This window comes from Petaurus breviceps, unplaced genomic scaffold, assembly GCF_028583685.1.
Source record: "Petaurus breviceps papuanus isolate PSGF00001 unplaced genomic scaffold, PetGlider_PUasm1.0 90617, whole genome shotgun sequence".
NCBI classification, from domain to species: Eukaryota; Metazoa; Chordata; class Mammalia; order Diprotodontia; family Petauridae; genus Petaurus; species Petaurus breviceps.
Genome location: NW_027187287.1, coordinates 1,041,097 through 1,056,504, shown reverse-complemented (window position 1 = coordinate 1,056,504; position 15,408 = coordinate 1,041,097). Strand labels below are relative to the sequence as shown.

The 15,408-nt window shown below is 41.4% G+C and overlaps 1 protein-coding gene across 5 annotated transcripts in view; it reads right to left on the bottom strand.

The window, feature by feature from the left end:
- CSNK1D (casein kinase 1 delta) overlaps window positions 1–14,419 on the bottom strand; it is a 79,502-nt gene extending 65,083 nt beyond the window's left edge. Inside the window, exons 1-2 of one of the 5 annotated variants that reach the window (XR_011163558.1) lie at window positions 13,999–14,224; window positions 4,989–5,099 (exon numbers count right to left, since the gene is read on the bottom strand). Coding sequence is in view for 4 of the 5 variants with exons in the window: in XM_069063978.1 (XP_068920079.1) it covers window positions 4,989–5,099; window positions 13,999–14,074 (187 nt within the window). In the remaining variant the exon portion in view is untranslated. Of the gene's footprint in view, window positions 1–4,988; window positions 5,100–13,998 lie in introns of all 5 variants that reach the window. The other 4 variants (XM_069063978.1, XM_069063975.1, XM_069063976.1 and 1 more) reach the window with 4 other exon arrangements.
- Window positions 14,420–15,408: the final 989 nt, after the last annotated feature.

The window sequence follows — 15,408 nt, the reverse complement described above, 5'->3', positions numbered from 1 at the left end:
TGAAATATTGGGAATGATTCACTACTGATTAGAGAAATGCAGATCAAAACAACTCTGAGGTACCACATCTCACCAGTCAGATTGGCTAAGAGGACAAAACAGGAAAATGACAAATGCTGGAGAGGATGTGGGCAAATGGGAACACTAATGCATTGCTGGTGGAGTTGTGAACCGATCCAGCCTTTCTGGAGAGCAATCTGGAATTATGCCCAAAGGGCTATAAATACTTTCATACCCTTTGATCCAGCAATACCACTCCTAGGGTTATATCCCAAAGAGATCATAGAAATGAGAGAAAGACCCATATGTACAAAAATGTTTATAGCAGCTCTTTTAAAGAATTGGAAATTAAGGGGGTGCCCATCAATTGGGGAATGGTTGAACAAGTTGTGGTATATGTATGTTATGGAATACTATTGTGCTATAAGAAAGGAGGAGCAGATGGTCTTCATATTTACCTGGAGAGGCTTAAAAGAACTGATGCTGAGTGAGAAGAGTAGAACCAGGAGAAATTTGTATACAATTACAGACACAACGTACGTGTGATGACCAACTTTGATAGACTGGACTCTTCTCAGCAATGCAGTGATATAAGTCAATCCCAAAAGACTCATGATGGAGAGAAATATGTGCATCCAGAGAAAGAACTAGAAAGAACTAAGTTTATATACAGGTGGAAGCAAAATACCTGATCTTTTTCCTTCTCTTATTTGGTTTTATGTCCTCTTTACCATTTTTTCATCCCAGCTGGTACAATCCGTCCTTATAACCTGACTAATGTATAATGTGAAAGTATTTACAGATCCTATACTTGACTATAAGCCGCCATGGGGGGGAAGGGAGGGAGGGGGACAAAATGTGAAGCTCAAGGAATTGTGGAATTGAATCCTGTAAACTAAAAGGAAAGAAACAAATTAATATAAAAAAAATAAACACACACACACACACACAAAGAAATATTGGGAACGTCTCACTCCCCACCTCAAAACTTGGATGGACAATGACAAGTACAAAAATCATCTCTGAATAGTGGTTACTTTTTAAAGATTTCTCCTAAAAGAAACAATGTTCATTTTTCAGGTTTCCAACGTTCAATATAAGTCCCTGTACAAAAAACACACACAGTCCTTGCTAAGACTGGTGCTTCTTAAGAGCCACTTTGCCAGGTAGATAAATATATCACATACATAACTCTTTAGGGTACTGGGCATACTATCAAAACTCCCCACTGTTCTACCACTGGTCCTTTACTTTGGTACCACCATTATATTCAATGTCTCATTCCTCTCCAAGCTCTACTCTGAATTTCCTCCTCTAACCATGCCCCTAGTTCTTCATCCCGCAACCTCCTAGAGTTCATACACTAGGAATACCTTCTACCCTTTAGTCTTCTCAGCCACCTCCTCCTCTAGGTGGATAGCTCTTCCAAGAACCTCCATTTCAGGAGGGCACCCAGAACAGTCATGTCTCATTCCTCTCCAGAACGCACCCCCCTTTAAAGTAGATGAGAGCTACACTGTGAAGGGTTTTAAATTCCAGCTAAGAACTTAGTATCTTATCACGCAGGCAAAAGAGACACTGATATTTTCTGAGCAGGAAAATGATAACTCTGAGGGGGTGAGTATAACAACAACTTAGCAGGTTAACAACTCTCACCAAAAAAAAAGTTTTGATGTAGGTGTGGGAAGTTCCAGAATTCTACATGCCAGGCTGCCAAAGTAAAAGTTTACTGTCCATGTTACCTCCAATCTCTCCATTTGTCAGTATTCTCCCAGGTCAACACCCTGGTCCTGGACTTTCCTCCCTTCCCAATTAATTCTGACCCCACAGTTAACCATTTTCTGTCATCTTCTACTCTGTCCTCTACTCTCCAATCCCCTGCTCTCTTTGTACCACTCATGCCTTGCAAAACCCCAAGGTACTCCCACCATCTACCTCCTAGGCTCTTACTCACAGCTCATGTATTGATAGAGGAAGCTACCACACTGACTGAGCTATCCAGAAATTTGCTATCTAATTTCAACTGGGTCCTGATTGCAGCAAAGCAATCCTTTTATTCTTGCCTAACTGACTGTCTATCACACTTGGAAAAAAGGCTACTCTAAACTTTCTCTTCTCACAAGCTTCCCAAACCAGCCTAGGCCCTGACTTTCAGGCTCTGGATCCCATCCCCTCCAGCAGGTTATCACCACTTTTGGTCTCCCTCTTCAATCTCTCCCCATCTACAAGATTATATTCGATTGTTTACAAAACACACCCAGAGCTCAACACTAGGCTCTAAGTCATTTATACTTGTTGCTCCTACTTCCTATCCTCACTACTCAACCCCTGCAAGACTTCTGATCTCCTCACAACAGTTATCTCTAAAAAGTTACCAAAGATCTCTTACTGATCGAATCTGATGACCTTTGCCCCTTCAATCTCCACCTTTCTGACCTCATGAAAGATTTGACTACTTCTTGGATTCTCTCTCCTCCCTGGGTTTTTATGAGACTATTCGCTCTTTGCTCTTTTTTGAAATGTCAGACTGCTCCTTCTCACTTTCCTTTGTACTGGTTCGCCTTTCTTGTCAGGCACCCTGAGGGCGGATGCCAAACACTGTGTCTAGTGCTCTCTTCTTTCTATACTCCCTCTCTTGGTGACTCTATTAGCCTCCATGGGTTAAATGATCACTTCTATGCAGATGACTTTGAGACCTATATATTCAGCCCTAATTGTTCTCTAAAGATCCAATCTCTCAGCACCTGCCTCCTAGTGGACATTTCCACCTGTATGCTTTATGTATATATTTTCAACATGTCCAAAATATGTGTTATCTTCCTCCTTTTCCAAAAACACCACACCACTCTTCTTCAATTCCCAATTTTCTTCCTAAGTCTCCCAAATTTGGAACTTGAATCACCTTCAATTCATTTTCCCTCGCCTTACATACCTAATCGGTTGCCAAATTTGCAGCCATCTTTCATCTGTTTTTCTCTCTACTAACATAGCCATTATTCTACTTTAGGCTCTTATTACATTTCATTTTAACTATTTTAACAGCCCCCTAATGCTTCCTGCCTCACATCTCCCTACTCTCCAATCCATTCTCCATACCACTACCAACGTGATATTCCTAAAGCACAGATCTAAACATGTCACTACATTGCTCAAAAACTCCAGCAGCAACTTATTCTAGAATCAAATATGAACTACTCAGACAATTAAATTCTTTCACAATCTGACTCCAATTTATCTTCTAGGCTTATAATTATTCTCTTCTATAGACTTATTGGTATAAGCAAACTAGCCTCACATACAACATCCTATCTGTAATGGGAATGCAAATTTGGAAGATCTTCCCTGCCCCTAGGCTAAAGTGCACCTGGAGCCTGGGGTGGGAGGCTTGTTTTTCAGTAGATACTTTTTGATTGGCCAGTGGGTCCAAAAGGTTGTTACATTCTCTGAGCCAGGAGAAGGCTATTGTAGCAGCAAGCACCCCAAGCGGTCCTCAGGGTGTCTGCCCATACAGGTTCTTGGATCTGCTTTGTTAAAGGAAAACAACTCAAAATGGGTTAACAAGCTTACTTTAATCAGTCAAACATATATCGTTTACCTCGTTCAGGGGGAAAAGGTCAGCACCCCGAACTTCAAAGTATACAGGCAGAAGTATCAAGACAGAGAGATCAAGTAGACAGCTTTCCAAAATGTCCAACCATTACATCCATACCAAATCAACATCTGGGTTTCAACATCTGGGTTTTTCAAAGCCGGGGGGCTCTGGACAATGGCCTCCCAGAATCTAGATCAAATCACAGAACACTTCTCAAAGTGAGCCCCAAAACAAAGCCTCACATCAGGGCTTATATAGCCTTCTCCTGGCTCAGAGAATGTAACAACCTTGTTGACTCACTGGCCAATCAAAAAGTATCTACTGAAAAACAAGCCTCCCACCCCAGGCTTCAGGTGCACTTTAGCCTAGGGGCAGGGAAGATCTTCCAAATTTACATTCTCATTACAGCTATATAAGCCCTGATGTGTAGCTTTGTTTTGGGGCTCACTTTGAGAAGTGTTCTGTGATTTGATAAGGATTCTGGGAAGCCATTGTCCTGAGCACCCCCCCCTTTGAAAAAACCCAGATGTTGACTGGGTATGGATGTAATGGTTGGACAGTTTGAAATCTGTCTACTAGATCTGTTTCTGTCTTGATAATTCTGCCTGTATACTTTGAAGTTCGGGGTGCTGACTTTTTCCCCTGAACAAGGTAAAACTGATATATGTCTGACTGACTAAAGTAAGCTTGTTAACCCATTTTGAGTTGCTTTCCTTTAACAAAGCAGATCCAAGAACCTGTGGTGGCAGCAAACCCTGAGGACGCTTGGGGTGCTTGCTGCTACACTATCCCCCATCTCTGTTACAGGCTCTCTTCTCATGCCTATAAAGTACTCCCTCCTCATTCTTAGAATCCTTCATTTCTTTGAAAACTCAGCTCAAATACTATTTCTCACGAGGCCTTTCCTGATATTCCTGATTAATTATTTCTTTTGTCACAAACTTTTTAAAAATTATGCCAACTTCACCAATAAAATGTAAGCTCCCTGAGAGTTAAGGGCTACTTTATTTTTGTCCACATAACCAGTGTTTGGCACAAAGCAGGCACTTAACAAATGCTTACTGAAACGATGTACTGATTTTTCACACTATAATTCAAGTATAAAAGAAACTGAAACAGGTTGGTAATTTCATAAAATGTCAGAGCTACCAAATCCCTCATTTGAGAATAAGGAAACTGATTCCCATGAAAGGTTAAATGATTTGCACAAGATCACACAGGTAGTTAACGACAGATTTGAAACTATTACCCAAGTTGCCTGTCTTTCAGTACAATGTTCCTTCTATTGTGTTTGAGATCTCCCCAATAAAAATATCCCAAAGCTTAACTCTATAGCTTATGGGAAAATGCCCTGACACAAAAGTTCAATTTTCCTCTTCATTATATTTGATCATACCTCCTCCCTGCATCATTTTGTAGATTTTGCTCTCAATATGGAGCTGAGGGTGTTTGGTTTTGACACATTCGAGCTTGATGGCAACTTCTTCTCCTGCAGCAATGTCAGTACCTAGTGGGGGAAAAAAAATTATGAAAATCAGTTACCTGGGTTTTACCTACTAGGAATGGGCATTTTATGCTAATTTCTGTCAACTAGGGCTTTAAAAAAAATCCTAAATTACAGAAATTTTTATTACTTTTCTACTTTTTAAGACTTTCAGACCTGGCTTAAAAAAGCAAGTTTTCCAAATACAATAAAAACTCCCTTTCCTTGTAACCCATTCAGATTAGTATTTATTAGAGACACTAAGTCATGTGGTTTTATCAGAGATAAAATTAATATTTTTTGAATATTCTTTAGCCAGCCTAGATTAGTATATTTTCATGCTCAAACAACTAAGGCAGTCATTCTTTCTAGTAGTTACATGGCAATTGTGACTATATATGTCTTCCTGCAACATACTATATTATTTATCAGAACCGTCCTTCCTACAAATAGGACAAGTGTGCTTGTATTTAGAACCATTTTTCTAGTAGTGACATTGAATTTTCAATGATCCATCCAAACAACCTGAAACTGATCACCTGAAATACACCAAATGTCAAAATATCTGGGATGTTCTAACCATAATGCTAATGAAGCCAAAGGTTCAATTTCCAAACAAGTTTGAAGTCTGTTTTATGGACAATGACAGAATCTTGAACCTCTATCAGGAACCCTGAAAACATGTGCTACTGGTCATAAGACTAGGCAAGAGTACAAATACCCAGTGCTAGGGCAAAAACTTAAACTTATGGGGAAAAAATTCCCAAGTGTCTGTATAGCCATCAGTAGCATAAAATCTGTATATAAAGTCCTAGGAGGATCCTTTGCCCTCTCAGATAAGGCAAAAGCACCTCTTGTCCAGGGGGCAGCAGCAAGGTGGTACAGTGGATAGAGTGCCAGGCCTGAAGTCAGGAAAACTCATCTTCCTGAGCTCAAATCTGGCCTCAGACATCTCCTAGCTATGTGACCCTGGGCAAGACACTTAATCCTGTGTGCCTCAGTTTCTTTATCTGTGATATATGCTGGAGAAGGAAAAGACAAACCACTCCAGCATCTTTGCCAAGAAAAACCCAAACAGGGTCATGAAGAGTGAGACACAACTGAAACAACTGAACAACAACCTTTTGTTCATTTTGCCAATGTCACACTATATAATCAATATGACTTGTCATCAAGTTTGGGGATACAATCAGAATTATTTTATCTAAATCCCTGCTCCATTCCAAAAAGGAGAATGCCCACATCCAACCTTATACTCTCTACCATGAAAAGGTACTGATACCCAAACATTACAATTATTCACAAAACAAGCACATATTAGCCTGTAACCCAAAGCTTTATACTCAACCAGGCTTTGAGAATAGAGAATAGGAATGGATGAGAAAGTTAGACATAACACTCAAGTTCTTTCCCTCATAGGCTGCATAAGCCTAAAAGACCATAGGATAAGAGCAGCCAATGCTTAGAACAACCCCCACTGAGATGAGTGGAGTCCTAAAAATCTGCTTAGTATCGACAAAACACCACAGTCCCCCACCCTTGACTCAACTTCCCCCCCCATTAAAAACTGGTGGGAAGATAACGCTGTTTCAAAAGGATACAGCAAGGAAAAATGCTATTTTCTAAGTACTTTGAGCTCCTAAGAGGAAAGGTGCTACTATCAACAATAATCTAGATTGCAAGAAAAACTACCCCTCTGACAATCTGCATGTCATAACTTAATCACGTCCAAGAAATACTTAAAGAATCTGAGTCACGCCTTTGTCTGCCTGAACTGTTCTGAGACAGTTTACTTCTAGTAAAACAGGGCATTTGGTCATTTATGAAAAATGAATCACTGCTTCCCTCAAGAATGACCACCATTTCATTCCTACTAATGACTATTTGTTGTTCAAGAAATTAATTTACCATTAAAAATGAGCCATTTTTAACATTCTCATTAGAAAACCATATAGTGTATTAAATACTGATGCAATTAGAACACAGGTAGACACAATTGAAATAAATGAAAATCTCATAAAATTAAGTAGAACACATGGATTCAGTGGCTCTCTCAAAACCCTACTGAATATGAATGCACAAATTCAGTTAAGGAATATTATGACTGATATTAATTGCATGATATTATGACCAATCTGTTACACTTTCCTAAGAAGCAAAGAAAAACCTATGACACTATTCTTCTTTGTATAAACTTATCAGCACAACATCACTTAGCAGCTGGTAGGAACTCCATGACAGGACAGCTTTTAACAGCACAATCAGACTATCCAAGGTCATCCTTGAAGGTGCTCATTTGATAGAAAGGACAATATTCCTTAGACTATTTCTGCTGTGCAAGAATTAACTTCCCAGGGGCAGCGAGGTGGCGCAATGAGTAAGAGTGCTGGCCTGGGAGTCAGGAGGACCTGGGATCGGTTCTGGCCTCAGATACTTAACACCCACACAAAAAGACTGGCTGTGTAACCTTGGGCAAGTTACTTAGCCCCAATTGCTTAAAAAAAAAAAAAAGAATTAACTTCCCGCTAGTCACCTTCAGCAATGGCAGTTTTTCACCCCCTAAGCTGAGCCCAAGGAACCATAGGTTTTGAGAGCAGACAGAGACAGCCCCAACTAGTCAAAAACACACAGCCTGGGAGTTGGCCTTATACTGCTTGACCTAGAGATGGAAGGAATATCCTTTTGTCATGACTGGCTAAAGGGATCTAAGAGGGACAAGTACTATCTGCCACACAGATGTCACATACACAATCACCCATGAGCATCACTAAGATTCTCTCATTTGTGGTTGGTGAATCCCTTCCACAGTAGAAGTCTAACAATATTCCATAGGGACTAGATATCTTAAACATAAGACTAAGCTCTAAATAGGTTCAGTTCATTAATATATGAACATTAAATGAGAAAAACAAATGTCAACTCCCCATTTGCAGGACTATTTCATTTCTATCTAGGTTCCACTAAAACTCCACTCTAGTGTATTGTCATTTATTGCATGGATGTGACCTTGGATTCTACAAGGCTTTGCTAGCAAAGTATAAACTATGACAAGATCTACCTATCAAGCTAAAACAGTTTCAAGTAGGTGATGGGCCAAAAACTTTTAGGTTCTGCTGCCTGAGGCCCAGTGTAATTAAATTTGGAGAGCCCCATGATTTGTGATGAATTTTCACTGACAATAACTCAAAAAGATTATCTACTAGAATACAATGGGTTCACAAATATTCACACTGACAAAATTATTTAAAGAAACAGGAGGACATAGCTACTAACTCTAACATTAAGATATAAAATATACCAAGTAGTAATACTCCCAAAGCACCATTAACTAATGGCATTGCCAGAGGTTCCACTAACTCATATGGTGACATGTTTGGTACTAAAAAGGAAGCCAAAAACTAGCAGAAATATTGGTAAGAAGATCCCAGACAAATATTCATGTATGACGGAAATGTCTAAATTGCTATGGATGCATGCTTTCCAGAGGAGTTACAGAAAATACACTTAAAAAAAAAAAAAGGACATTTCCAGTTGAGAAAGTTCTTCTTGCTTTCATTATCTAACAGGCACTATCCCTAACAACTAGACCAAAATGCCACATATGTTTCAGCCTGAGGACAGGACATCATATAAAAACCCATGCACTTACCGCTTAGACATGGTAAAGGTGTTATGTTACATTTTGACCCAATCATAGTCCACAAAATATGACAGTTGTGAAGTGCTTCCAGCCTGTACTTTTGTGTGAAGTTTCCTAATGAGACAGATTCAGGTTTTAGACCTGAACCTTGAGAGCAGAATTAGAAACAAGCTCTCTTTAAGTTCCCCAAGGAAGCTATTCCACAACCCAGATAATGAATAATCTAGAATTCTGCCTGGAGTAAATGTTGTGGTAAAGTAGCAGAATGGTTTATCATCTGTTAGAGGGCAACTTTCAGAAACAACACTTACGGGTCAATACAAACAATAATTGAACTACCCTCTGGTATACCTTGACACACTGTTGAAAACTCTATGTTCTTCAAAATTCAGTAAGTCATAATGTCTTGGCAGGGGGAAAAGCAAATCATAGGTCTGAGAGGCACATTCCTGTCCTCTCAGTCCCATTTCTTGGCTCATCTTCACCATCTGGACAGAGAATGAGTAGTTAGCAGTCCTTTCATATGACTGAACCAGCACAGTTGGCTGCATCAATAAAGCAAGATTGCACTTGCTCATGTCGTTCCACTATCATATTCTGAAAAAAAAAGCTCAGTAAACTAGAGGGCAGCTTCTTCCTCCAATAAAAGGAGGAAATACCAAACATCAGAAAGAATGAGATGAGGGGCGGCCAGGTGGCTCAGCGAGTAAGAGCACTGGCTCCAGTGTCGGGATGACCTGGATCAAATCCGGGCTCAGACACTTAGCACCACACCCAGAAATAACTGGCCATGTAACCTTGAGCAAGTTACTTAACCCTGATTGCTTTAAAAAAAAAAAAAAAAAAAGAAAGAATGAGATGTTAAATGGAAACCTTATCCACCTAAACCACCTACCTCCCAACAACCAAAGAAACCAATCTTCATACATAATTCCTTGTAACTACATAGTCTTTTCTTAGGTAGCCCAGGCAAACTGCAACAGCCCTCTCTTTACTATATGATTGTTAGAAATTATCTTAGTTATGAAAATATTAGTAAAATATCCTCTGATCCAGTCCAGTAGGTAGCACAGTAAATAGAGATACAGACTAAGAGTCAGGAAGACCAGAGTTCAATTCATTCTCAGATAGACCAGTTGTGTGACCCTGGGCAAGTTAACCTGCCTGCCTCAGTTATCTCATCTCTAAAATAGGCATAAGAAGAGCACCTACCTCCCAGGGTGGTTGTGAGGATAAAATGAGATAATACTTGTAAAGTACCCTGCAAATCTTAATAGTGCTAGATAACAATGATAGTAATAATTCATTTTCCCCTCAACTGTCTATACTAATGTAAAGAAAATGAAGTACAGGGACCATCTCATTTTTTTCTATTTGTATCCCCAATACTTGTCACAGGGCTTGGCACAAAAAGAGCTTCAATTTTTTTTTTGCATTTATTCAATTAATACAGAACATCAGATAATCCTTAAGGTCACTTTTTTCCCCCTTTGGTACAGATAAATAATTTCACTGGTGATTTCACTGGCATAGGGAACTCACCAGGGGGAAAGTCCTTCTACTAATGCAGATTAAAGACTTATTCTGTAATTTATGGTTTTAGAAAAATTTCTGTAGCACAGAAAGGTGAAGTGATTAGCCTAAGATCACACCAACTCTGTGTGGGTCAGAATGTGTCAGCATCCAAAACTTTCGATTCCTCGAGGTTTGTACTGCCTCTCAATAGACCCATTCTGTGGTAGTAGTATGGGAGACTTACCTTTTCACCCATGTTTTCCTTAAATTACTAAAGAGCTTCCACTTGATTGTGGGGATAGGGTGGCCTGGAAGAGCGTAACACATGAGGAGGAAAACAACTGCTGTGGATAATACATACATCAGTAACCTAAAGTTAATAGTAGGGAAAAAGACATCTAAACACTTAAGTTGAAAAAAGGCTAGAAACTATCAAATACCTCCAGGCCACCAAAAAATTGCTGACAAAATTAAAGATTTTGTCTACAATTACTATAAAATCAGAAAAAACAACCCAAACACATTCTTAGAACCCAGGTTCAGAAAGAAAAAGTAACCTATAATATAATGAACTAGGCCTTTGACTCCCAAGACAAGGATCTGAAAGATTCTGCTCCCCGGTGTGGGAATCAGTGTGGCTAAAAGGCAGTCTACTGCCACCTAGGATCCAGAAGCCAAGGTTAAAACAGTTGCCAAAATCCATTTTTCTATAAATATGCCAAACAGCTTGCATTTACCCAGTACACTATGCTTCCAAAGCGCTGCTGAGAAGGCACCGGCAGACTACTTACATATAAATATTTAAATACTACCACCCAACTATAATTGCAGTGTGATGGTTATAAAACTTGTTCTACTTCAAGTGAGTAGAGCAAAAGTTTTGTTCAAAGAGCAACAGAGTCTAAAAAGAGGGGTCATTCTCCAGGTTTACTAGGAACAAAGAAATAGAGTCTTCTGTTTGTCTTCATTTCGTTTACCTCAATTTTTGTAATATTTACAGGATCCTCAATTCCTTTTCCTGGGTTTAGGGTGGGGGACCCAGAAAAGAAAGGGGAAAAGGTTATATCAATGAGTACAAAAGCAGAGGTATTATTGAAATTCAAAATGATTTTCCCCTCAATGACATTTACATTTAAGCAAAATCCTATACTACCAATACAGAGATCATCTTAATCTTTAAGTTTGTACACTATTTTTCCAAGAACACGCTAGAATGTAGTTACTTGTGAAGAATACAATTTATCTGAGAAAAACCAGAGGAAAAAATGTTATTTTTTTCAGTCCCACACCCGATGCCAGATTCAAGTGTTATATACTGCTCATATCTATTCCATAACATTTATCCGAAAGGTAGCTTTTCCAGAGAAAATGCTCAATTACAAACTTACCTTACATATTTTAATAGTAAAAGGACTGTTTCAAGAGTAGGAATTCTTGGCACTAGCCCATAGTTCCATAGTTTTGCTAATTGTATATCACTTGCAACCAATTATTTAGCCTTTCTTTCCTATCTTTAAAGGGAGGGTAACACTGATCTGCACTGCACGTAGACAAGTTTAAATTAATTTGTCTTTAAGCACTTAGAAGTGAATATGTATAAACTTCATCAACTAAAGGTTACAAAAACAATGGTACTTTCCAACTCATGGTACATCCTTTTAGTACTGGACAATCCTATTTGTGATCATTCTTAAGTTCGTAGAAAATTTAAGTTATCTAAAATTCCCTTCCTCCACCCCATTCCTTCCCCCTCCCAAAAGTTAACTGGTGGCAAAAGTTATATCCATAGCCATTTAAGTAGAAGAAACTGGCACCCAGAAAGGCTTTTCAGTCATTTACCCAAGGTGACAGAGGGATTGGATATAGCACCCTGGGCCTCCTACTTTCTCCACTTATGACTCTAATCATGGTTGCTACTGTTGTAAAGTTTGTTTAGTAGGAAAAATAGGAACTTAAGCAAGAACGTATCTGTAACAAGGTTGCTGTAGGAACTGCAACTGTGGAATTTCCAGATTTTTAACTAGTGTAGTTCTCCACCTCCACACTGCATTAGCGTTGTTTTGACATTTTCCCCCATGAGTACAAAACACATGGATTAGGGAACACATGGGGATCCCAGAGAGAGCAGTAAGATGGTGCTGTAGAGTCTTCTGAAAGAGACATGGCCTTTGTTTATTTTTGGACAATACAGTGGAGAGGTAGCAAAAGCCCTACCCTTTCCTCTCTAAAAAGCAAAGACACAGTTACAGTAATCTGATCACCAGTCTCTTAGATCTTCCACTAGAAATGCAAAGATTTCCTTTGGTGCACTGTGTTACACCATACCCGGTAACTAAGAACACAGCTCTCTCAGATATTTAGTTACTGGCAATTGCATTATAGCAAATATAGCCATCCATTACATTAAATACCCCCTTCATAATATCTTAAAAAAAACAACATAATAGGTATTTGAAGTCAAATCCACAGCACTTATTGACACAAAAATTTATTTCTTCATTCAGGCTCTTAACCATATTAATTTCAGGAAGCAATGTATTTCTAACTGTTCTAACTTTCAAGAGCTACTGCTCCTTTCATTACTTAAGTTCAAGGCCAAAGGAAGCAACCTGGTATATAAGAAAGAGATACTTGTCTGGGAGTCAGAAATGGGTTCTAGTTCAAGCTCTATCATGAAAAGCTATATGACCTTGAACGTAGATAAACCTCTCTGGGGCCTCAGTTTCCTAAGTCATAAAAATGAAGGGGGGGGGGGGGAAGAGGGAGAGATGAACTGCTTAAAGTAACTTCCATCTCTTAACATTCATTCTAATAAAACCCAGTGTCCTCCCTTCTCCCAAGGGTCGAAGTTTTACTGATAGGGTGAATTAACCTTCCCCTTGATGGTAAGTTCTTCTCAAAGAAAACATTTTGGGGGCTCAAAAAGTCAGACCTGGAATCAGGAAAAACTTAATTTCAGATCCACACCATCCCTAACCCCAATCAGTTCGGGTTCCTGATACCTCAAGTCAATTCTCAAGTCAAAATCCTAAGGCAGGGCCAGAATTTGATTGGGGGCGGGGAGAGTGTAGAGATGGGGAGTTGAGAGCAGGACGGATGGTCACAGTGGTTAGAACCTAAAGCTTTAACAGCGGGGCTTAGATGCTAGCCAAGGATTCACCGGATAAGCAAATAATTCACCCTCATTCACTCTCGGAAAAGGGCTAAAGTAATTAAAAGCATCCCAGAACAGGACACTGGAAAAAAAAATCCAAGTTCAGAGGCCTCCCCCCCGGCCATTAATTAATGTAAATGTCAAAACAAAAGTCCAACCCAACCAGGTTTTCCCAGGCAGGTGTCAGCTACTCAAGGTACTCTAGACTCCAGTTCAATTTCACCCAGGGAGCCAGAGATGACTACCGAAGGGTAGGTATTAGGACCGAGTCCAGGCAGTGGCTCAACGAAGGTCCTGGGGTGGGGTGGGGTAGGGTGTTTTGTCAGGGCTAAGGGAGAGCTGCTAAGGTAGACAACAGTAAATCAGAGAAAACTGAGAGAAGGGGTAATGGGGGGGGAGCATCCCCGAGTGATAAGAGCTATGGTGGTCCAGGAAGATTGGCGGAAGCGACGAGAGGAGAGGGCAGGAGCCGGGGCAGGGGTGGGGTGGGGGTGGGGTGTCAATGCGGGGCTGGGGGGGGGGGAAGGGGAGGGGGGGTACAGTATGTAAAGGGGAGTAGTTTGCTGCAGGAGGGGGGACAGGGGGGGGGAGGGGACAGGGTTTCCAATCCTCACCGAGATAGATGTCTCCAAAGGAGCCGCTGCCGATCTTTCGGCCCAGCCGGTACCTGTTCCCAACTCTCAGCTCCATGACGGCGGTGGCTTCGGCTCCGGCCTGGTTCGCTCCCTCCCCTCCCGACCGCTTCCTGGGTCTGCGCTCCGGGGGAGGCGGCGCCGCTGCTGCCGCTAATGCGGGTCCGGCTCCCGGCTCCGCCCCCCTCACGGCCCCGCTTTCACCATCGCTTTCCGGCCGCCCCGCCGCTCCCAGCGCCTCAATATGGGGCGGATGGGACAGTCCGAGCGCCGCCGCCCCTGCTCCGGCCCCCGCCGGCCCAGTTCGCCCTCTCCCCACCACGGATGGACTCGGATCTTCCGGGCCTAAATCACCCTTCAGCCGCCTAAAGGAGCCGCCGCCATCGCGCTGTGACGTCACTTCCCCTAGCAACCCGGCGGGGCGGGGCTCGCACTACTCTGGGTACACCAGCAGGGCGGGGGCGGGGAGAGAGGAGTGTAGGGGGCTAAGGCCTCCAGAAGCTGGGGCAGGGCCGGTTGTAGAGTAGGAGCTTCTCAGGCTCCCGGGTCAGGTTGGTCTGATCAGTTTGGCCATAGTCTCTTCGAAGACATGTCACAGTGATTGACTAGAGAAAAGCTGAGCCTTACCTGTTAATCAGCCCCTACTGATCCCCTATAAATCATCCCCACCCCCACCCCACCCCTAGTCATTGACTCAAAAAGATCTTCCAGTCAACTTTCCACTATTTTTTCTAACCAGTTCCCTTCATTCCATCGATTCTCTCCTATTCTGGAGACCTCTCCAACGCCTCTAAAACAAACCCCTGAAATGAGGAGAGAGGAGTAGGGGGACAGGGGCCCAAACACCTTTCACTTAGTTCTTAATATCTACCACACAGAGAATGTTGTGTGAAGATTCTCAGATTCAGGATCAGTTTCCCCTACCTTCTGAGACCAAACTGGTCTAACTCCTGAAGGTTGTCCTCAGTGGCTTGCTTCCCTGGCCTTTCTATATATGAGGGCAGGGACAATTCTAGGGGCAAAGAAGTTGGTGGTTTCTCTCTTGGATAAAGGAAGATATATAGAATGCTCATTTAACCCTCTATTTCTTCTGGGCAGCTGGCAGAGAAACCTGTTTCTTTGGATAGATGGAAAGGCCCAACCCAGCCTTTTAAGAGGCTGAAGAAAGCAGATATTTTGGGCCTCTCTCTTGAAGTCCTAGGGGGAAGATGAGAGTTCCCAGGAGCCTTTTTTTTTTTTTTTAAGCAATTGGGGTTAAGTAACTTGCTCAAGGTTACAAGGCCAGTTATTATTTCTGGGTGTGGTGCTGAGTATCTGAGCCCGGATTTGATCCAGGTCATCCCAACACTGGAGCCGGTGCTCTTACTGGCTGAGCCACCTGGCTCTCTCTCT